Source organism: Sebastes fasciatus, chromosome 1, assembly GCF_043250625.1.
Source record: "Sebastes fasciatus isolate fSebFas1 chromosome 1, fSebFas1.pri, whole genome shotgun sequence".
In the NCBI taxonomy this organism is placed as follows: domain Eukaryota; kingdom Metazoa; phylum Chordata; class Actinopteri; order Perciformes; family Sebastidae; genus Sebastes; species Sebastes fasciatus.
The window spans coordinates 25,618,224-25,642,818 of record NC_133795.1 but is presented as its reverse complement, the minus strand read 5'-3'; the positions used below and the strand labels follow the sequence as shown (position 1 = coordinate 25,642,818).

At 41.2% G+C, this 24,595-nt stretch overlaps 1 protein-coding gene and 1 long non-coding RNA gene across 3 annotated transcripts in view; one reads left to right on the top strand and one right to left on the bottom strand.

Moving 5' to 3' along the window:
• Positions 1-24,595, top strand: part of LOC141770188 (uncharacterized) — a 127,210-nt gene that overhangs the window by 6,885 nt on the left and 95,730 nt on the right. For both annotated transcript variants that reach the window (XR_012594455.1, XR_012594459.1), the window contains exons 3-4: positions 15,880-16,001; positions 16,264-16,477. This is a non-coding gene — a long non-coding RNA (uncharacterized LOC141770188). The remainder of the gene's footprint in view (positions 1-15,879; positions 16,002-16,263; positions 16,478-24,595) is intronic.
• Positions 1,572-23,961, bottom strand: LOC141770176 (uncharacterized). The gene is made up of 8 exons (XM_074639834.1): positions 23,737-23,961; positions 11,533-11,643; positions 10,339-10,568; positions 8,788-8,880; positions 6,507-6,627; positions 6,093-6,145; positions 4,393-4,542; positions 1,572-3,067 (listed from the first exon to the last, which is right to left on the bottom strand). Exons 1-8 carry the CDS (start codon positions 23,819-23,821, stop codon positions 2,879-2,881), a joined length of 1,032 nt encoding a protein of 343 aa, XP_074495935.1. The 5' UTR covers positions 23,822-23,961; the 3' UTR covers positions 1,572-2,878.

Here is a 24,595-nt window from a genome sequence, read left to right as displayed (position 1 = left end):
CCCTAGATAGTGAGTAGGGAGTAGTGAATGAATGAATGATTTTGTACACAGCCTATGACTGAAAACTGGGGCTTCAACAAATATTTTCATTGTCGATTAATCTGTTGATTATTTTCTTGATTAATTCATTAGTTGTTTGGTATATGAAATGTCAGAAAATGGTGAAAGTGTCGATCAGTGTTTCCCAAAGCCCAAGACAACGTCCTCAAATGACTTGTTTTTCCACAACTCAAAGATATCTAGTTTACTGTCATAGAGGAGTAGAGAAACCAGAAAATATTCACATTTAAGAAGCTGGAATCAGAGAATATCTGACTTTATTTTCTTAAAAAATTACTCAAACCAATTAATCAATTATCAAAATAGTTGGCAATTAATCTAATAGTTGACAACTCATTGATTAATTGTTGCAGCTAATCTAACTTTGTAATCATAGAATAGTTTTATTGTGTCAGTGTTAAATTCTATTATTCCTTTAAATCATCTTTGATGGTTGCTTCATATACCATGAGTCATTTACACTCACCGGCCACTTTATTAGGCACACCTGTTCAATTGCTTGTTAACACAAATAGCTAATCAGCCAATCACATAGCAGCAACTCAATGCATTTAGGCATCTAGACGTGGTGAAGACGACTTGCTGAAGTTCAAACCGAGCATCAGAATGGGGAAGAAAGGGGATTTAAGTGACTTTGAACGTGGCATGGTTGTTGGTGCCAGACGGGCTGGTCTGAGTATTTCAAAAACTGCTGATCTACTGGGTCTTTCATGCACAACCATCTCTAGGGTTTACAGAGAATGGTCCGAAAAAGAGAAAATATCCAGTGAGCGGCAGTTGTGTGGATGGAAATGCCTTGTTGTGATGTCAGAGGTCAGAGGAAAATGGGCAGAGTGGTCCGAGATGATAGAAAGGCAACAGTAACTCAAATAACCACTCGTTACAACCAAGGTATGCAGAATACCATCTCTGAACAAACAACACGTCGAACCTTGAAGCAGATGGGCTACAGCAGCAGAAGACCACCCGGTACTAGCACTGGCCACTTTATTAGGTACACCTTGTACCTAATAAAGTGGCCGGTGAGTGTATATTAAATTTTGCGAGCGAGTGTCAAGTTCAAGTGTCTATTTTGAGACAAGCTCATGTGTTTTTGTCTTTTCCTTTGGTGGAGATTAAATCAAGAATAGTTTGCTTGCAATAAATCATAATTTAGGTAATTAGATTGTCAAGAGCCTACTGTTTTGCATGATGGGTTGTGTCCATTGTTTTGGGGAAATGAATAGTTTAAAGCAGCCGCAGACATGTGCTATTTCACTGGTCATTTAAGATAATGAGTATGCAGTACTTCCCATCTATATATTTAGATGGTGGACAACATATGTTAAGTACAGTAACTAGAGACCACAGATCTTGCAGTAGGACTGTATATGCTGTACATTCCTGAGTACAGCTATGCATTTTATAGCTTGAAAGAAGTATCTTACCGGACCTGCTGTGGAGGATTTTTGATGTATGCATTTAAATGTTCCTGTTCATAAATCAAGTAAGCTGAAGACAACCCACGAAGATATTGTCAACAATCACAGTTTATGAGTCAGGCACAGGTACTACTAACAGAGAGAGAGCAGGCTTATTTACACATGCAGTACATTATGAAAGCAGCCAGATGTTCAAAAGAGAAGCTAAAAAAATATGTACCACTGATGTAAAAAACAACATGTTTTATATCAACAAGGAGATAAAGGCGGTCTTGGGAATGCTGAACCTGCTTTATGTTGTGTAGAAATGTCACGGCCGTGATTTTGTTTACCAGCTCGCTAACTTGGTGTTTTTCCTTTTTGCTCTGAATTTAAAAACGCTGCTGCTCTTCACCATTCCCAGAGACAGCAGTGAGAGAAGTAGAAGTTTGCATTTGTTAAAAAAACAACAACAACAACAAAAACTGTACACTAATGTCATCATGAACATCACCACGCTATCACAAAAATAGAAATGTTCTTTGCAACTTATCTCAATTAAACTTTGACCAAAGGTCAGTAGTTGTCAAGGTTCAGTTGTTCATCATGCTCATCAGTCGAAAGCACCGAGGCAAATACTCATAGTTTTCAGCTGACATTTCCATGTTATGAATAGCTTGGTACCATTATCTCATTCATCAGTAAAACCAAATAACATGTTTGCTGCTTGCTATCTTATCTATTTTGTACATTGCTAATACTATGTCGATTGGTTAACAACAGTGACAAGCACTTTCTTTGCAAATACCTGGCAGTTTTTGTATTACAGTCTTAACAAGGTTAAGGCAAAAAGAGAGGCTACGAAAACAAACATTTCCTGAATCAAATAGAAAGAGAAAAAAAAAACAATCGAGTGAGCGTCAGTCCTTTTTAAAACAGTACAAAACTGGTCCCCTTTCAACTGCCTGGCTTCGTTGGTTTCAATGCACCACAATCGTGGATTGAAATAATAGAGCAATGGCTGCTTCTTCAGCACATATTTGGCGTTATTTGGGGATTCTACAATGATTGTTTCAACTAGACTGAAGTCAGGGCAGCTAACAAATCCCAGTCAGCGCCCCGCTGAGCAGTCTCAGTCCCAAACACAGCGTATGTAGGCTCCTCTTGACACCAGCAAAGGCCAGTGTTCCCAAACTTTTCACATTACAGGCATTGTCATTATCGTCATCATGGAAGGCGTCGTTGTTGTTGTCGTCATCATCATCGTCCCGAGAGGTGCAGTAGAGGAAGAGGGGAGGTGAATGTATTTGGTTGAATTTGTCTCAGTGTGTGGACAGTCTCTGAGGCAGCAGAGGGGGTTTGTGTGTAGTGTGTCCCAGTGGGTGATGGGTAGAACAGGAGGTCAGGGGTGTCATGATTCACATCTCCGTGTCAGCCACTGGGGTCTGGGTGGCAGAGTGTCCGTTGGTAGTGGGGGCGGGGTTGGTCCCATTTTCCGGTGGAGACTCGCCGTTGCCGGTCGGCTTGTCGAGTGGATCCTGGGGCAGGGGGGCCACAGACACCAGGGTGTTGGCCTGGTTCTCCTCATCCACTTGGAAAGATTCGGCCTAAGGACAAACACACAGACAACACTTAACATCAGAGCTCATACAGGTTTAAGATGAACATTTAACACCAACGTGTTTCATTTGACTGTTCAAATATGACAAACAAGCAAGAAAGTGTGTGGTTGAAAATTGATTTGTTTTTGTGGGCGTTATTTAAAAGTAAACAAATGCATTCTTTGTTCGTGAGGTTTATGGGTTTCAGCTGTGCGCACCCAGAAGGGTTCTGGTAATTGTTTGACTGTTGGGAGGTTAACGATATGCATACATGCTTGTTGTTTTACTTTGCTTCTAGCTAAAAAATATGAACCCTTTGTAAATGACTTTGTTTAAGTTTGGTGAGGTGCTTTGTCTGACGGCAAGAACCTTGAGGATAATATTTGATGCCTGTGACAGACACTTATTAAATAAATAAGACAACAAACATAGGCAACGCAGCAATCTATTCCATCCAAACCATCATATGGGTGTGCCCCCATATGTAAACGTTTTGAAAAATTATGTCATGAGCTCGAGAGAGAAAAAAAACCCCAACCAAAACCATCTGTAGCCCCCTGGCAGGGGATTGAAGTAGAAAAAGTAGAAAGCACCGAATGCTGCTTTGAGTTAAGGGACACGCAAATCCAGCATGTCCTATCTTGAGTGAGCAATTGACCGGAGGATAACCATACGTTTGACCTCAAATCCGTATGTGTCTTTTTTCAAATAAACATTCAGCGGGTACAATTTCCTCAGTGAACTGGATCTTATACATGGGGCTAAATTTTCTTCGCTTAGGTCAGAGAAGGTGGTTGCTTTATTGCTAGCCCATGATGCTTTTCTTAAAGGCATCAAGTCAGAAATTCTTTTGCGACAATTTGCTTTGTCCAAAATTGTCGCTCGTTTAAAAAGAAACCAAAAATTTAAAGATAGATTTTGGCAGGTGATTGCAGAACAGCTTGACATTGAGGATGGTCGCAAAACAAGGGATGTACGAAAGATTAGACGGTAGTTACTGCGCTCAGGCATCTAAACAATAGCTTCTTGCTAATATCATTCATTCATTAGCCCCGTTTGGGACTAGCACTATCCATTGCACCCACGTAATTCAGTTTGGTCTTGTACTGCGAATTTTCGCAACAAATAGAAAAATAAAATGCATCGGACTCACTGTGCAAGGTTTCTGCGCGTAACGTTTTTTTATCGGTTGACAGATTTAAAAAAACGCATACAAAAAATACGGACTTGGTGTGCAAAGACCTTTACTGACACTTTAAGAACTGAAGGCATTAAAGGGTAGAAAAAAAGTTGGTGTTAACAGTGTGACACTCCTCTTCTAATCTACTCACCAGTCTGACTCCTTTGGAGTTCTTACGGTGGGTCTTGAGGTAATAACCAGCTACCAGCAGCGCAGCCAGCAACAGGCCAGTCAGCAGCAAGGAAACCAGTACCAACTTAGAGTTCTTCCCCCAACGAGGAACAGCCTCCTTCACATCAGTCTGATAACAAAGATGAGAACAACATAACATGAGTCAAGTGTTCACATTGTGTGTCAAAATTATAGTTCCTATAGCAAACCACACAAACAGACTGAATCTGACACACATGAGATAAAAACATGAGATACAATGCATATGTTGAGATGTACATAGTGTGTAAGGAGATCTTCATTATCCGGTTACTGTTGTCTGTTGTGACTGAGAGTCAGAAAAGAAACAACCCCATCCAACGCCTTTGTTTATGGAAATGTACCTACAGAATTGGCAGGATTTCCTCCGGCTAGAAGGGAGTGTCAAAACAAAAAGATGCCAGGGAGCAGACAGCATAATGAAGAGCGACTGTTTGGCTGAAACACTGGTAAATTACCAATAAGATTATTCAGTATAAGGTGGAATAAAGAGGGACATGTGGTGTATGTTGAATGCAGAGAGACAGAGGGGTGTGACAGGCACACCCATAACCCCAGATTGTTCCCTAGGTAGTAGAAAGAATGTTTTGCAGCTGACAAGTGGATTGTTTGTGGGCTTTTTGTTTGTCACACAAACTGACAGCCTGGCAGCTTGAAGCCTTTAGAAACGTCTACACACTCAGGCAGTATTTTTCTTCTCCCGAGTATATTCCCCTGTCTAGTTTGATTATGAGTCAACCAGCAAATTTGTGGTGGCTGAGTATAGAGGACGTAGCTTTCTACTGTTGGATGTGTATTTTACAGGCCCTTCATAGTGCATTGTATGATGTTGACTAGACATTTGACATTGAGTACGAGCTTGGTCCATGCCTTGGCCATGTCCAAAGAAAAGATATTTAACCATAATGCATTTTGAGGAGAATCACAGTCACACACCTAATTATGACTCTTCAGTTCCCAACTGAACAGAATAATTTATAATATTTTTAATACCTATAGACTGTATATAAGAATTTTGTCATTTTTGCCGTCGCCCTCTTGGTTTTTTGGAACAAGAAGTGACACAAAAGGGTGGAGCAACAAAGTACAACCAAACGTTGAATAAGACATTTCTAGTCCACCAAAAAGGTTGTAATCAACTTTCATGAACTGAAAACACACTGTGAAAGGGTTAAAGTTCTAAGACGAAAACACGGACAACACCTAGACCGGACAACGCCGTGGTACTGACCTGTCAATCACAATGTGACCACGCCCTAAAACAGACCCTGCTTTATTGTCTATTTTACTCTAAATGGGACCATAATTTACTCAATGAACATCATGTTGGATTGAAGATTGAGACCATAAACTCATGTTTACAATGTTTATTGAGCTAAAATATCAAGTGTGAAGTAGGCTCATTTTTCTCATAGACTTCTATAGAATCAGACTTCTTTTTGCAACCAGAGGAGTCGCCCCCTGCTGGCTGTTAGAAAGAATGCAAGTTTAAGGCACTTACACATTTGCTTCACTTTTCAGAACCGGAGTTTGCCGCCTGATAGTATCATACAACTACTATAATACATAATACTATTAGAAGGACAAGATACATATACATATGTAGAGTATTTCTATAATACAATATATGTGGTACTGTACCTTATCTTTGATGTTGTCATTGTTGAACTTGTCAGCCATGCCTGCAACATCATCTGCAAATTAAAAAAAAGTTTTTGTTTGTGTTTTTCCTGTGACATTTTACATGTTTTGACATTTTTAGAGAAGTGGAAGTAGAGAGGCTAACTAAACAGTACCATATAGTGATGAAAAACATAATCCATCATAACTGCCAGTAACGTAAATTTGAGTTTTTAAAGTTTGGAGCAAGGTAGCCGATATTTAAATTTATTCTTATAATTTTTTTTATTTATTGCTACTTAGAAAACTCACAAAGCATCTTCATAATGGCTACTCATTAGATGCTAAAAACACTGAATGTCATCTTATGAGGTGTAACAATGTGCTTTGTTCATCTTAATTAAAAATCATAATTACCACAAGAGCGTTACTGACCTTCAACATATTTTCCAGATACAATAATTTCGGCTGTGTTGTCCTCTTGGTAGATATCTAGCTTACAGTCTTCACCACACAGCTCCTGCAGAACACTTTCAATCTTCACTTTGGTCTCTTTCTGTAATGACATCAAAATAAAAGATAGTCAGTATTGAAACATGATTCATTTCAACATATGAATGGTTTAATTGATCAAATTCTAAATTCCCAAATGATTAGCTCTCTATAAAATCTCAAGACCTGCCTTCAATATCGCCTTGACTCTTCCACTCCACCTCTTATCCCTCTTCCTCTGTTTCTTTGTCTTTAGTCCGATAAGTGCTATCACAACTCTGTGCACAACCTTTTCCCCGATGTAATCTGATCCAAACATCAGAATCTGCCACACTGTAGGAGCCCTTGATCCCAGTTCAGGAGTGTACAGATGGCTAGATATGTATAGCTATGGGCAGGACACAGTGACCTCTATCTGGAAATCTTGCTCTTAAGAAGCTCTTGATTTGATCTCTGTGTAAAGAAAGCTCAGAAATGGCTGTATTTCTGATCAAACGGTCAAACTAAGCAGCGCTGATCAAATATGAATCAATATTATGTTACGTTAATGCCTATTTCTGGCCTCAAAGGTTTTCAGAATCGTCTTGTAGTGTACGGTGTAGCTGTTAAATGAGAAAGTTTGTGACGCGGCAGTCATTGTGAAATCTGTTGAAGGAATGCCAAGTTCCGGTCACATGACCGGAGCACAGCCAATAAGAACGCTCTCTCTCTGAACTGACCTGTGATTGGTCAAAGTCTCCAGTCATGAGAAATAAATAACGCTACAAATTACGCAACATTTTTGCAAGGAATGATAATCACATGCAGTTTGGGGGGAAAAAACATGAAATTTTTTGCATGCAGTACAAATATGTTATTTTTGACTTTTCTAAAATAGTGTGTTTCTGATGTGTTCTTTATCCTATGACTTCTTTTCCTAAAATTTGATTTTCAAAATTGCAATATATCGCATGGCTTACAGTATTGCAATACATCGCAATATATTTAATCGTTACCCCTGTGCCATGATACAGATCGTATCGCCAGATTCTTGACAACACACAGAACTAGTATATACACATATTCTATACAGGTATCTGTGTAGCATGAAGCGGCTACAACTTGTGTTTTATTGTGCAACCCTGTGTTGTAAAATGACAAATATATGAATCTTGTAACCTTTTTATGACATTTGTCTCAACATTGAGCAATGGCATCAAAATGCATACATTGAGACACTGGATGAGCCTCTCCATTACTTGGCTGGATGTGAGATATCACCACAACTGCATCATCCTTTCACTTAGTATCTCAGATCAAGAATACCAAATGCCATTACTGAACTTAATCCATATTGTATTTAAGGAATATTTGTATAGTTTACAAGCATATAGGATTGCAGGTTGAACCAAATGAGATTAAAATGATAAACAAGCAGGTTTGAAACAGAGTTCACTTTAGTTCTGTTTAGTCCTAAAGGCTAAATATTGGGTTAAAATAAGCTAATAAGGCAAAACGAACAATGAAATATGGTTGACCTCTTTGTCTGAGTACACAAGGACCCCCTGTTGTATATTGTGCTGCTTACAGCTGTTTATGCATTGTTTAAATGTTAAATAATGCATTTACTGCTCAGGCTATATGAGCTGAAATCTCATCTATTGGGTTCAGACCTCCACATATGCGCTCTGGTTCCTGCAGAGCTCAAAGCTGCTATCCTGAGACACTGAAATATTTGTGTTTCTAAACACAAAACCACCCACACGGTGGCTTCAGGCCTCTATACATCACATATTCTACAGCAGCAGTGAGCCCACCTATTGCGCTCACCCTCCCTCTGCCCTCATGCCTCAATCCATGCCCTGGCTTACAACAGAAATCTCTTTTTCTCTTTCCTCCCCACATAAGAAGAAGACATTAAAAATGATGGAAACAGTTTTTCTCTAGCTTCACTGATTTATGGGCATTGGAGAATCAACAGTTGCTCCCTCTTAAATATGGAAGATTTTCCTGCTGCGCTTATGTTTAGCGAGCTGATAGCCAACTGGGAATGGCATCAAAACCAAGCTAGAGACTATTTTCCTTTCTAGTACAGTTTGTAGCTTTGTGTATGTGCATGAATATTTTGCACCCTTGCTCTCTTTTTTTTTTTTTTTTTCTGTTCTGCCACACAAACAGACTGTTTTTCTATAGCACATATAAGTAGATAGACAAACAGACAGAAGGAGGTGTTTTCTGAACTTACACAGTTGGAGGAGGCCTTGAGTTTGAGATTGACTGCGTTTTTGTCCTGGACCGCCTCTTTGCTGACACAGACGACATCATCCTGTGGCACCAGCTGCAGAAAGAAACCAAAACTCCTTAATCATCCCATGACTTTCCCTTCTTACCATTCCACTCATGACTGCTCTATGTTATTGGCCAAATTGTGCAGAATTATTAGGTTTGTGGCCAATGCCTTTTAAGATATTACAGTGCACAGTATGGTGAACACTTACAACTGAATGCCTCTGACTTGCTCCCTCTATTATAAGCATATTCTTTTATTTTCTGTTCTGATTCTATTTAAAACAATCTAAGAGGAAATCCAAATGTGCACCTAGGGCTGTCATAATAACTCAATATTGCAATACCGCAACAAGCCAACTGCAGGAGATGACAAGCAACCGCCACAACCACTATGTCCGCTTTTTTCTTTTTTGAATTCTTTGCAATGGGAGTGCCGCATTTTACACTTTGCTACAAACGGCAGTATATATATATATATATATCTATTCTGCCCTGAGCGCTGCATTTTTTATTTTTTTTTCTGGTCCCCAAGAGTTGAAAAGATGTTCAACTTTGGGTAAAACTCCGCAAAGACCAACCGTCACATCCTACATGTAGGCTACAAGTGGTGAACAACAACAACAACAATGGAGGAAAAATTAATATAGACCGGCGGGTCCGTCCTCTCTTCCTACCTGCCTTCATCCAGAGCAAGTACCTTGTGCTAACAGTTTGATATTCTGTATCATAGCAACCAGACGCAACCAAAGCGCCTCAGCTGAAGAAAACCCTGCGCCTCAATGACCTTCTTTGTTTTGCATCTAACAATAAAGAAGTATTTAGTTTTAAAACTGTCATCTTTGTCATTTAAAAAGCACTAAAATCAGGATAAATTAAGTAATTTCCCCAGAAGAAATTGCGATAATACAGCATATCGCATCATTATCACTGCGGGGGAAATTCCTTCACTGCGACAGCCCTATGTGCACCTACAGCACGGCATACTGTATATAACTAACTTATTTGTCCATCTCAGAAAAGCTAAAGAAAATAAGAGTCCCACTGGTTATGGGACTGAGATCAGTCATTCATATACTTCAAATTTGTAGACAAGACCCAACAGATGTGGCCCACGGAGACGCACTTCTCATTATGAAAATATATCCTTATTTTGTTATGCAAAAACTACTACCACACTTCCTTCTATGGTTGGAGAACAACCATTTGCAAATAGCGTCATGGCTCATTGTCAGTTGAAACATTTGAACATTTGCAAAAAAAGGTGCCCCAACATGCCAAAGTAGTCACGCTATGATATAACTGGTATTAGTTGTTCTGTGCTCTGTATTTAAAATAACTAATGACTTTAATGCAGATGGTAATCATATTTTTTTTTGGTGACATTTACTATCAGATAGCGTGTTTCTCTCAATGTGACCCTACAGATACAGCCAGACCAAACCAGAAACCTTATATCTAAATTTCTGTACGACAGACCGAGTGATCTGAAGGGACTTCTTTATCTTACCCGTGGAATGTTGTTGGGGCCGTCGCCCCTGGGAGGCAGAGGTGCTGGCGTCTCTGGTTGCGCGATTATGGGTACAGTTTGTACCTCAACTGTGATTCCAGTTACCGCATCAGCTGCCTCTCCTGTAGCTGTCGGTGTTGTTGCTTCTTCTGCCGCTGTAGTCTGTTCAGTCGGTTCTAGAGATCCCACACTCGGGAAAACCAAGATTTGTGGATCCTCTGGCTCTGCAGCTTTGTTAGATATGAAAACAATGCACATGAGCTTTCAGACACATTGAATGGCAGAGGTTATTATATGGCTGATTCTGAAAAGTGAGCTACAATAAGCCGATAAGCACCAACAACTCATGCAACCCAGGGCCTTGGTTACGCTTTAAGGGGGACATATTATGAAAAACTTCCATTTGGCTTGAGAACTACCTTCGCAAAGGTGAACCATATTTTTCTTGCATGCCAATCAGAGCAGACTGGGCTTTTTTAAGAGGGGGTCTTAAAGAGACAGGCGCTAAAACGTAGCGTTTCAGACAGAGGGTGAATACGGCTATATTCAGACAGACTGTATGAGGAAAAAATATTTTTTTTTTTAACATTAAAGAATGTAAACTTGTTCTAGTAGAGACCCAAAATACAAGGATGAACCTGAAAATGAGCATGATATGTCCCCTTTAAATGTTGAACTGGACTCCATGTTAATGAATTTGAATTGATTAGGCCTATGCAGTACATTAATACTGCTTATCTAGGGCATGTACAGTAAGTAGAAATTCTTCCTCTATTTAATCAAGTTACTGTTGCTCTGGCCTGTTTTTGCTTTTAATGCAATCTTTTAAATGTTAATTTATTAAATGTGATGGTGTAGTCAAAGCATGAGTTGTAGTGTTGGTAAGCATATTGAAATGGACACATGGTTGAGCTCGGCTGCGTTTACAGAGAAAGGGACTGAGGTTTTAATTCATTAATTCTGTTAGTAAAGTTAACTCAGTCGCAACAACAAGTACATTTTACAGCACACACATAGATTAATTGTTAAACATGGTGTTGTTATTGATTTATTTTGTTCCTCAGGATGTGAGGGAAATCGGTTGTTTGTTTTTCCCATCAGTGAGCCTTTCCTTCCTGCTGATAAATCAATCTAAAGAGTAAACCGACAACATATTTCTATAAATGACTGGTAGTGCTATTCAGTGTTTCTTACCAGGAGCTTCAGTTGTTGCCTGTGGAATCATGTCTCCTCGTACAGCTGACTCTGCTGCCACAGGTGGCACCGTCGCTGTGACCACATCATCGTCCTGCGCCGTGACTCCTGCTGTAAAATCAATATGAGGCTTAATGTTTGAAAAGCACAATAAATGATCTCATTGATATTGTCTTGTAGATGCAGCAGTGGCATAGCGTTAAATCAGTGACAAGCATACTTGTAACTAAGAGATTTTCCTACATCATTTTAAGATATTGGTCCAAGGCTTCTGTTACTACACCAACTCTCAGGGTGTAGCTTTTAAATCTGTAAATCTCAGCACTGAGAAACTGTAATAAATAACCCACTGGTGGGCTGCTTCACCTGCTCAGCCTGAGCAAATAAACCGTCCCTCAATACAAGAGCTGAACTCCAGCCAAAAGCTCTGACCTTGTGTTCACTCCCACTGGGATGGGTGCTATGAGCTTCTCAGCAAACATGCTTTTATGGTAGCTACACAATGGACTTGTGCCAAATAGTTAAAAATGTTCCTTTATTATAAAGATGTGCTGTGTACCAGAAGGGCGCAATCACACTAAATAGTAAAGAGCTGTGTTTTGTTTTTAAATGCACTTTTTTTATTGTCTGTCTGCAACTCTGGTTCATTATTTCTGTGCTCACATTAAAAGATATGTTACATTAATATGCAATTTTGGCAATTACTGCAAACTATTTAGTACAGTTCGGCAGCACACACAGTTGCGCTATTACTGTGTATTGCCTTTACTGGAAATTAATATGTTTATGCTTTTAAAGCTGCGAAGGGCAATCTGCACTTAACTGGCTCTAAATACTGGCAAGACATACATTTATGAACATTTCAAATTGAGTATCCAGACATTTTAAGTGACTCACATGTACCAAAGTGGACAATCTGTGATTACATTATCGCAGGTTCTCAGGATGGAGTGCTCACTTGCTGCTGTTTTAAAGCACAATTTTCCACTTTGCATTTCCAGCTACTTAAGTCCAGCTATAATACCTCTAGAATCTGAGCTATTATCCCACATCAACTCATTAGAGTTCTGCTGCCATGATTTGATAAAGTAGATAGTAACTCATAGGTCAGATGACTGGTAGTGTTCACCAGTGTGCTTTAATGTCAATTATCATCCTAATGCATGAGCTCATGCAGTGTGTGAGAGCTCTTTGGCGTGCTCACAGTGAGATTTCTGTGTGTCCCTAGAGGCTCTTCACTGATGGAAGATTAGGTAAAAGATCTAACTGATGTGCTCAGATCCACGGATCACGTTATGAAGTCATTCACTTTGAAATTCAATCTTTCTCACTCCGAGGCTTTTCAAAAGATCCTGTGGTCACAGTGACTCACTTGTAGGTCAGGCAAGACTGGGATGTACAAAATAAGTTGCAGAGATATATTAACGTGAGTGGACTGATTTTTCCATCTACCCTGTTAAACAGACGAATGCCCTGATTAAATGCGCTGCTCCAAGGTGCCAGGTAATGATGCCATTGAAAACATCACTTTTTCTAAATTTTTTGAATTATGTAATAGGCCATTATACCATTTTCCATTTTCAGGGATCCGCATGACTTTGGGGTAGGAGTCCTTGATAAATTGTAGCACTACATCAAAGTCCTGATAGGATATTTCTAGTCAGGTTCTTTCAGGATGTAAATTACTTCACCTGCAAAGTTGTAATAACCTGGATAACTTCCAGGGCACATTTTTTATTCTCTGTGCAAATTAGTAAAATATGCTGCCACACCCTGCAGTCATCGAGCTAATGAGCCGAGGACTTTATTGCTCTGATTTGCTTAGGTCACATTGCAAGGGTATAGGACCCGAGAGTCAAACCAGCAGCATGCGTTTCTTTTACCCAGATTTCCCTCTCTCTGTCTAACAACAACAGCATTACCTCACTCTCAAAACATTCCCATAATACCTTACCTCTGCAGATCTCATTACGTCTCACTCTCTCCCTGTGTGATTCCTCTCTGGTTGCCAGATTGAGTTTGTGATTGATTTCAGGTTTGTTATTCACGTTTGCTGCCCCCTGTTGAACTAAATCTTACTGCCACTCTTGCTTATATAAGATTGGATTTTGATAGCTTTGTTTTCACTTTGCATAATGTATATGTGACTGTAAAACATTAGCTTAAAGTTACTACAATGAACTTTTAACTGGTTATGAAACAGTCTCCGTTTAATACTGATGCCTCTTTATGACCTACATAAGTAAACAAGACCATCAGCGAGAGTGTTGGCTACTTCTATATAGTTATTCTTAGTGCCTGACAGACAAAATGATTTACAGCACACAAGTTCACCAGAAACTACGCAGATCCGGCTTCGCTGCCACCTTCGACCTGCAGTCGGAGCTCCGGCGGGAGGTGGAGAGCTCTGCGCCTGTTTTTCCACCCTTGTCGCACTCTATTGTCTCCTCACGGCCGTCTCTAGTCACTGCTTGAGGCTTTCACACGAGGCACATATATATTCACACAGAGGTGGCACAGTGACACATGTCTGCTGACTTCCTTAGATAAATCATTGTGACAGACAGGCGCCACAAGAACAGAGTAAACACGACTGTGTGTGTCGTGTTAGCAGGTGGGGCAGTAATCTCCAAGGAGGTCTTCTGGCATGCTTAGTGCTAGCAACTGTCCATTGCAGCTGTCTGTCATACTGTGCCTGTACCGGGGAAATATGTCTACAGTTTGTAACTGGTCGAAATAAATGAGTAAACACACTGACCTCTAGGCAGTTTTACACTTTCCTTACCCATGTCAAACCTACAATAAAGCTCTGCATGCTCAAGTTTCACTATGGAGCCAGAATGTTGCCTTGTCTCACTATCCTTCCCGTCTCTAGTTTACCATTAGGAGCATTAGCGGGGGTGTGGACCAGTGACAGGTCAAGGACTCCCTAACCTTGTTAAGTCTGCAGCCTGTAGCCTACAGCTGCCATCCCTCGACCGTCTCTGTGTGGTCTGTGTGGTCTGTGTGTTTATTTTACCGGAAAGGATGAGGTTCAGATGGTCGGGCATAAATCAGGTTTTCTCATACAAACGTGACACACAGGAGTGTGAGAGTGCAGAGGCTGACATGTGCTGGTTCAGCTCTGTGATCACTTCACTGGCTGATGGGTATGTTTAGTTTTCAGTTACAGTTTGGGGTTTGGGGCAGTCTGTGGTGGGTTACTGTGGTGAGTGGCTGGAAATTAATTCATATTTCCTTTTAAAATGGAGAGAACCACAATGGTTCCCATACAACTAAACTGCATTCTCAGTTACGTTTGGAAGGAAACCTATTTTGTCATGGATCATGTTTGTCCTTGACGTATCACAAATATGTTTGTAAGTCCGCGGATTGCTGCAGCAAGTGACGTAGTACAACAAGCGACATGCAGAGCAGGTGACGTAGAAAGTTACGTAGTATAATAACAAGTATAACAAGTGAGAAAGTCCACGACTAGAGAGCAGGTGGGGAGGTGCATAGGTCTAACAAACACTGGACTTTCCCAAAGGAGACCGCTGTTGGTGTCCCATGTGAAATGTAGTCATTATAAGCCAAACCATGATGTTTTTTTTACTAAACCTAACTAAGTAGTTTTGTTGCCTAAACCAAACAAAGTGCATTTTTTTAGTTGTATTTCAATTTACAACGTAAACCACGTGTTTAAACAGTTTCAAACCGCGACCGTAATGACCGTAATGAAAATGTGTTTCCCTTTAAATGTAATGTAGAATGCAGTTAATTGTATGGGAACGTAATTTTATGGGAGACAGGGTTGATACAGCACATGTTTGAGATTGAAAGATTAAGTAGGATTTTAAATCCACACTGAAAAGCGACTGTGTTTTACTAGTCTTGTGCTAATGATGTCATGCGGCACCTCAAGCACACTTGTAAAACTTGGCTGCTACATTTTCATGAAGCAAAACATGTTTGTTTAGCTTCAGACGCAATAACACACGGCATGTTTTTTTTTGACCAGTCGTCACTCATTACACACAAACAACGTTCCCCGACAGCCCAGAGCCCAGATGGGATGAAACCTCCGAATATAATTGCCACTTATGACCAACAGAAACAGCAGGATCTGAGTGACCGCCGGCGCCTTTTATTGTTTTATTTTCATTGTAGACCTAAAAACTTCAAGTCTGGCTATTATTAATTTCAGGCAAACTCTGGATTTTTTTCAAGGCTTGTTACACAACGGCCATGATTTGTTTCTACTTTGCTAATATTCATCTATTGTGTATGAAGACAAGAGGAACTGCAAGTAGCTTTCTAGTGAAATTGTAGCCTTGACCTGTACCGTCTGTGCTGTAATTGATACAGAAGTGTCCCCGGTGTTTGCTGCTGCCCTGCTCCCTGCGTGAGCTCCACACACTTCCTGACTGCGCGACCTCTGAACCCATCACTGCCCTCCACCCTCAACTCAACAGGAGCCACAGCTAAAGGTGATAACTCACTGATTTTACTTAACCATTCCACTACTGTACATCAGAGACGCTCACAACTCCCCAACCCAAGCCTTGCATCACCACTGATACCCACACAGACTCGTCTTTCATTCCTTCTCTTTGTGTAATGTTAAGGAGCAGCCAGAATGTCCGTCATCAGCCGCATGTCTCGCTATCATTGCACAAACACGACAAAACTAATCAGCCCTGACTCCATATGTTATACAGCCTGGTCTCTGACTTCATTGCTCTCTTGAAGATTTTCCCACCAGATTGCTCGGAGTGACGGCTGCGGTCTTGAAACGCTCCACCCCACCACCACCACCCCCCCATCTCTTGGGACTCCGGATGGAGGAATGTGGCAGGCTTTGGAAGAAGACGAGCCTGCAGCTCAACGCCCTCCTCCCTCCCAGCTCTCCCTGTCTGCTCGCCCTCTCCTAGTCACGCACAGCTAATCCCAGGCATCTACTGAGGTGAGATGTCTGCTTCGGCCCTCGCACCTCCCACACCATAGTGTAATGTAAAGCAACATGCCAAGAGCCCTATGGCAACAGCTACTTTCTCCACCGTGGCCCTGCTTTCAGTCTCTTAAGCTTGCTGCATAGTATATGTAATGGCTAAACACAGGTTCCACATGAGGCTCACATCTTCTTTGCATAACTTTGTATTTTTGTCTCATAATGACTTCGAGCATGAAAACTCTACAAGTAGAGTACTTCACTGACTGGATTTGTTCTAGTTCCTCTAATGTACAGAAAGGTTTTGATGAGCCCAGGAACTTTCCCTGGAAATAGAAACCTTTTGAGGAACTCTCTGCGCGTTTCGACTCCAGAGATCAGGGTCTAAATTAAGTTTCAGGGACATTTTTTGGGGCCTTTTTACCCCGGACACACTGAACTGAAGGCTGATTGTGTGTTTACCGCTGCGACCACCAGCGACCCTCGTCCCATGCCATGTTGCTTTTTCATATGTCAGCGGACCAGTTTGAAGACAACAGAGGGCTGAAGGAACCCTTTTGGTTCCTTGAAAAGTAGTTCCTGGGACTAAAAAGAACTTTTGGTGGAAACTCGTCTATGTTGAGTTTCATTGTTTAAAATGTAAGATATTGTGACATTTTGCGCACCCACTTCTAAATGCAGCCAATACACCCATCCGTCTGCAACTATTGTGCATCTTTCATGTGCACCCTCTATTGTGTGTCTTATATATGAAACATGAGCCAGCTGTTGGATGTTTCAAATGGGGTAGACCCTCCCCAGGCTTTGGCCTCCAGTTCCAGCCTGGCTTCCAGAGAAGTCCTGAACTTACATGTACATACAGGGACTGACCCCCAAAACATGGCCTTATACCCCCTGGGCCCCCCGGCCTCTCCATGCTTCTGTTGGGGAAAATCCTGTGCTGTGTAATGGGGCATGGTGAGGTGATAATGGTCTGCACACGTTAGTGGACCACCGTGTCAAAGTCCACGGCCACATGCAGCGTGCAATAGTTACCACATGACATAACGTTGTCATTGGAAATCAAGAAAATCAAACTCTAAATGAAGCCACGTAATTTATATCCAATCTTTCTATCCACAAATAAAGTTTGCAGCTTTGAACCAAGACCCATGTTCTGCTTTTGAAGCTGAACGTAGATGTCCTAACTGTTTTGACTGAGTGTGTGAGAGAGTCTGTCCAGTCAAGACAACTTCTATAAACACTAGTCTCAAGACATACCGCCTCCTCTTTTCTCTCAGGGTTACATGGCAAATATTCCTTACAGTATGTATATGTCTGCAAGGTACTATATGTATGAATTCCTTGCACAGTATTGATTGATTGGAGTCTGGGTTAAGGGGCAGCAGCACGGGTGGCCAAGCATGCAAGTCCCTTAACGGCCCCACTCTGGGACCTGCATGGTGGTTGATCACCATCAGGTCAACAACCACAAATATAAATCATTACAAAACCATTATGTTTTCAGAGTGGTATTCAAGTAGGATTTTGAAATGGTCATTTATAGGGCTGTCCTCGACCAAAGAATTTCTTAGTCAACTAACACTATTAGTTGACACAATTTTGTCAACTAATCGATTAATAGATTTAATCAACAGATCTGTAAAAGTGAGTTTCTCCACAAAGAATCACACTAAAAGCACCACTTTAAATGTTGTGTTTACAAGAGATGTGCTCGTAAGTTTCTCATAAATAAGTCATTCAGCATGAAAAAAGCATAAAAAACGGCTAATTGACTAAAGAAATCTTCGTCACTGGAGACCAAAACAGCTTATTAGTCGACTATTCAACTAAGAGGGGGCAGCCCTAGTAATTCAAATGCAGTTCTTTAACTGTAAACGTGATTGTATGCCTCTACAGTGTAACACAATACATACAGTTATTTCAGCATTTCTGAGCAATTAACAAAAATTGCAAAAATGCCTAATTAAACTGCCATCAAGTATAACTTTCCTTCCTCCTCAGGACCTGCCTCAAAATAGTAAATGTCAAAGCACCTCTTCAGAGGTGCTCTGACGTCACGCCAACGTCCATTGGATAGAAATTTTATCCAAGAGCACACAACCCCTCCACCCCGTCCTGCACTCAGGTTTTTCAAAGTACAGCTTTGTCAATCTGGCCTCCCATAATTATACTATGATTTGAACTATGCCATTGTCTTAATATTATCAAAAATGCACTCCAAGAAAGGGCAAAAAAATGAGTTAGGTTTACTTTCTTTCAAATGTAGCTCCAGAAGTTGATCAAAAGATTATATTGTGAAATGAGGCAAATGTTTTGCAAAAATAAACATGTGCTATATTATTTTCCCCTCATCTTGTTTAGCCCTATAAGTGGTTACTTCTTTTTGGCATTTCCAGACCGTTAATGGAGCCCTTATTCATTCACAGTGTTGTCTTAATGAGTGTTTTCATAATTTAATATCTTAAGTCATATCTTAAACAATCAGAATTTGAGAGTTAAGAGCTCGCGGAGGAATGTGACATTGGAGCTCAGTCCCCCCGGTTAAACATGCTCTGCAACTCTACCTTCTTTGAAACAACACACTGCTGACCCCACTATCTTGACCCCCCCTCCCCACACACACACACACACACACTGCGCACCCCTCCCCTGTCGTTCCTGTCACAGCGATTAATAGCAGAACCCAGCCCATTCTTCTCTCTTGGCAGGAAAGCAACTGGATCTCATGGTTTCAATCAGGCCCGTGGAAGCAGCACTTACTTCACCCCGACGCTGCCCAGCTGCAGCGCTCACCCAGCCCAACCCCGAGGCCACTGCAGCCCCCTTATCCAGAGCACGGTGCCTGTTTCTTGGGACCACAATCAGGAAACATGACATCTGCTTTCAATTTTGAGCATTATATCACCCCTCCACCCCCACTCCACCCCTCTTTTCCCAACACACACGCTCTCTCAATTGCCCACTAACCGTTTCACTGCCTCGTGTATTACCTTGAATGAGCCTGTCTGGTTTGAGTGTACGCAGGTAGACCGTTGGGGGATCCTGTTGCAGAGCGAGGCGGATCTAGCTCAGAGGCTCAACATTGATTTTGTCCAGAAAGAATTTGATACGTACTATATCTTTCAAAAACATCGACCCAAGTAATTACTTGCACACACATATATCCAGGGGTGGTAGTGAAAAACAACCATAATAGGCCATTAAAACGCTGAACTGGAGCGCACTTTGTCGATTTGTTCTCTGCTTTTAAAGCAGCTTTCATTTTGAGTTTTTACAGTACATGCTGCCATCTGATACCCAGGCTTCCCTTTCCCTTACATGTATCTAATTTCATAGATCAGGCCACATACCGGCACCTTCTGGTTGTTTTGATGAAGCAGCTTGTTTGGCGCTGTACCATGTCAACTCCTGCATTTGAATCCACACAGAGTAAATACAGTCAAACAGTACCGAGGCTGGAACAAGTTCAAAGCTGTTAAGAGCTGAGTGGAAAAACAGCCGTTCTCCCATTAAGAGCGGATGAAAAACACCATCCCCAGTGAATGAGGATCTTGTGTTTGAGAGTGTGTGCATCCAGATGTCTACTTAAGTTGCCACCGCTGGATCACTTGACACTGGGTTTGGACTTGGCTCACTCTGCGCTGCTTTCTTCAAGAGAGGAGTAAACGCTCTGTTGTTGACATTGTTTCCGGCGATTCTTTTGGTGCGTCCGTTACTTCAGTGGGTACTGCACAAACAATGATTCATATAATTACATGCTCCGGGGTTGGCAGCGACATTGGGCAATCGCTTAACTAGAGAGCCTCCTAAAACCACTTCACAGCGCAGACGGAGCTTAAGCTAAATTACGAAAATTGTTCATAAGTGCAGTATTGCAGAATCCGAAATCTTGCACGCATGAGACATTCCAGCCATGTCACTGACAACAAAGTAAATTTGAGCATCTTTCACTTCTTGAAAGGGCTGTCAATAAATTGCATGATTGTCCATAGTTAATCGCACATTAGTTGCACATTTTTTATCTGTTCAAAATTTACCTTAAAGGGAGATTTATCAAGTATTTAATACTCTTATCATCATGGGAGTGGGTAAATATGTTCACTTTATGCAAATGTATGTACTGTATATATATATTATTGGAAATCAATTAAAAACACAAAACAATGACACATATTGTCCAGAAACCCTCACAGGTACTGCATTTAGCATAACAAATATGCTCAAATCATAACATGGCAAACTCAAGTCTAACAGGCAACAACAGCTGTCAGTGTGTCAGTGTGCTGACTTGACTATGACTTGCCCCAAACTGCATGTGATTATCATAAAGTGGGCATGTCTGTAAAGAGGAGACTCGTGGGTACCCATAGAACCCATTTTCATTCACATATCTTGAGGTCAGAGGTCAAGGGACCCTTTGAGATTTTCCTCACCAAAATTTAGTGTAAGTTTGGAGCGTTATTTAGCCTCCTTTGTTACATGCTAGTATGGTATGGTTGGTACCAATGGATTCATTAGGTTTTCTAGTTTCAAATGATGCCAGTATCTTCACTAAAACTGAGCCCGCTACAACCTAAAAATCGATGGTTGCGTTAATGCGTTAAAGAAATGCGTTGCGTTAAAACTAATTTGCATTAACACGTTATTATTGCGTTAAATTTGACAGACCTACTCCTTGACTGTGCATTGCTTCATCTTGCCATCTCACTGCTTTTCCAAAAGAGGTCTGCTAAACATTCTCATCAGGGGTTTTCCCGCGGTGTTTCTGATCATCTCCAGTGTAGCCTCTGCTACCACGACCCCCCCATCCCCCCCCGCCAGGTTGTCTGGGTAACCGTTATGCTCACTGACATCTGTGAATCCGCTCTGACCTCATCACTGTAGAGTACAGTTGTACAGTAAGCCCATCTTTCCTCTACTTGCATAACTCTGCTCTGCTCCCATATCCTGGGTTGACAAGACTGTGTCAGGAGACAGGTGGTTTATCATGCAGTTGAAATATTGTTAAACTTGAGTGGCCTTCTTTGTCTCTGCTCTGTTTCCCATCTGTGTTACATCTGATATCTGCTCCATTGCTATTTGTCTTTTTTGGCAGGCGCATTTGGCCCAACTGCGGTTTGTCACATTTTCACTGCTTTGTATTAGTAACTTGTGATTTTCAGAGAAGATAAACCTTGCAGGGAACGTCAAGAGATGTTTTTCTTTTCTCAAAAGCAGATTAAAGGTTTCGCTGCGTCTGGTTCAGAATCTATAGGTTGAAAATGATGTCAAGGCAGTTTTATATTCCCAAAGCAGATGCAGCTGCCTCTCGTTGCTGATGATCTCACTCCCATAAGCTACATCCCAAGAACAAGACAGGAGGTTTGAATTAAGCAATTGAATGTAGCGGTTCATTTCCAGCCACAACAGAGAGCGCTGCAAATGATGATATAGCTTTGGTTCGTCCTCAGCTCTCCATTTTTGTGACATCTCGGTCTTGCTTTGTGTTTATTTTGATTTAAACTTGGCTATGCCAATGTTGGAGGATGAAACGGCTCATTTATCTAAAAAGTTCCACAGATATTTATTTTCACCACATGATCCATCTCTTCACATCTTAATTTTATGCCTGCCACTGCAATAAATGGGGTAAAACTGGAGTCCAGATTGATCTACATATTAATGCTTAAGCAAGTACTCGAGCAGTTGTTGAGCATTGTCTTTGTTTTGTGTGGGTCTTGATTTAAACTTTAAAGGGGAACTTTTGCCCATTTTCAAAATCCATACATGTTATTAATATGGTATAAGACAGTCCAAAAATATTAGTGTACATCAACAACTCTCTCCCAAATCCAAAAACTAGGGTTGTGTCTCTAGAAGGTAATCCCCAAGTTGTGAAAACGTGCACGAAATCTCTACAGAGTGCTAAAACTCAAACTTGTGATGTCATAGGGTAAAGTGTGGAACTGCTCCATAGACAATGAATTGGGAAAGATGACACTGAGAGTACCCAGGGGAATGTTCTGAGTATGTGGGTACATTTTCTGTTTACACTACAATAGAATAAAGCTCATTTGGGTATAAAATAGAAAACAAACAAAATCAGTCTCCCATTCATTGTCTACGGAGCAGCTCCAGATTTTATACCCTATGGCATCACAAGTTTGAAACTTACTTCTCTGGTTTCTGGCTTTCAGAGAGAGTAGCTCATGTTCACAAATATTGATTGAACTTTCCAAAGCCAAGGAAATAACATATTGGAACTCTTAATTTCGGCGGTGTTCCCCTTTAAGCTTGAATCAAAGTGGACTCAGTTTAATTGGATTAGGGGAAACAATATTTTAAGAGTTTAAAAAAAAGCAAATCATACGTGATTCAATTTTCTAAAAAGTTAAAACTGACTGCATGGTGCAAAATGTGGTGATGTTATCAGACACACAGCCTGAATTTGAATTGGCCAAACCCAATTGATTGGTGAAGAATGTTAAGATGTTGATTGTTTTAATAAAAGACAACAGATGAAGTTGATCCATTCCAGATAAACAATCCTTAAATTGGTTCTTACTGTATAGAAAGCTCAGCCATGTGAGCCACATGGTTTAACAGCATCAGTCATCCCTGTTACCTCCATAAAGCTCCTACTATATCGGCACAACCACATTCGAAACGCACACCAACAACCAAACTCCACGCCCTCCTCTCACGCACGCTTCAACTGGCCTCACATTTCAAGGCTAAATATAAATACGCACATTTCTCAAAGTCCTTGAAGATCGTGGGAATCAGGTCAATGAAATAGCAAACATAGCGCCAGAGGAAGGTTCACAAATAGTTTAAAACAGAAGAAGGAAATTCATGAGATAATTCATAAAAGCTCTATTTTGGCAGCATATTCAGAATAGAGAACTCCAAATCATCTTCCCTATGCCTCCACATAATTAAAAACCCTTCTCTCTAAAGTGATCCCTTTGTTTGCCAAGGTGTCTAAAGTAATGCTTCTCCGTCTGCATCTTGGAGGGAAAAAACATCTTTTGCAAACCTTTTTCAAAACATATAAAGTCTCACATATTATAGATTTGGTTTCAGTACGAAGATAGTATGTTAGCATTCCAGAGAATAAAAGGGTTGTAGGGTTAAAACCTGGATTCAACTCAAAGGCCATTCAAACAAACACTCCTCCACCCCACCCCTCCTGGCCCTCCCTCCCTCCCTCCCTCTCTCCCTGTGGATGGCCATACGATCCCTGAGAAGTTGGCCGTCTTTTGAATTAAGAATTTTTTCCCACAACTTACCATTTAAGAGCGAGGCGACAAGAAGCAGCGCGAAAGCCAACATTTTGCAGGGCCCGTTTGTCCTCTTCGTAGATGATGCTGCCATTCTTGTCCTGAGAGTGCACACGTCCGACGGGTGTGAGTGTGAAAAGGCAGGGAAAGAAAGGGGGGAAGCTGGTGGAGCTGGAGCAGTTAAGGGTTTCCTCTTACCCAGAGCGGGACGGGGTGGATAAAGCACCACTTGTGTTCGGTCAGTTTTTATACAGCCCCCCCCCCCCCCCCCTTCCTCTTCCTCCTCCTCCTCCCTTACTGAGGCCCAGCCCTACACCCCGTCTTCCACTGGTTACTTTAACCCTTCCTCTGTGCCCCCACCCCTCTACATGAAGCAAGGCATACGGAGGGAAGGAGGAGAATGGGGTCCTGTTGGGATGTTGTGTATTTAAAAAAAAAAAAAACTATGTGCAACATTCTTGAAATACCAATCAATGTTTATACTTATACATATACACATTAAATGGGCAGTTACAGTGCTTGAATCCACCATAATGAGGCTGTATAGCATGTGTGATGTGTGTTGCAGCACTACAGAATAAGTTCCTTTGCTCGCACTGGCTTGCAATGTCTGCTTGAGCTGTGTGAACCATCGTCTGTATGGGAGCAGTAATCCACCACACAATGAAAGGTGATAGCTGACAATAGGGTGACACTCCGGTCCTTAACAGGCTTATGGAGATAGACCGCAGAGCAGAACATCATGCTCGAAACAAAAGTGCGATCCACTGTTATGCTAATGGTATTAATCCATTTTCGGTGGCCCGAAGCCCCCCGCCACTCTGCGAGGCCATCAATCAACAACAGCCATCCCAGTAGTGAAGACACC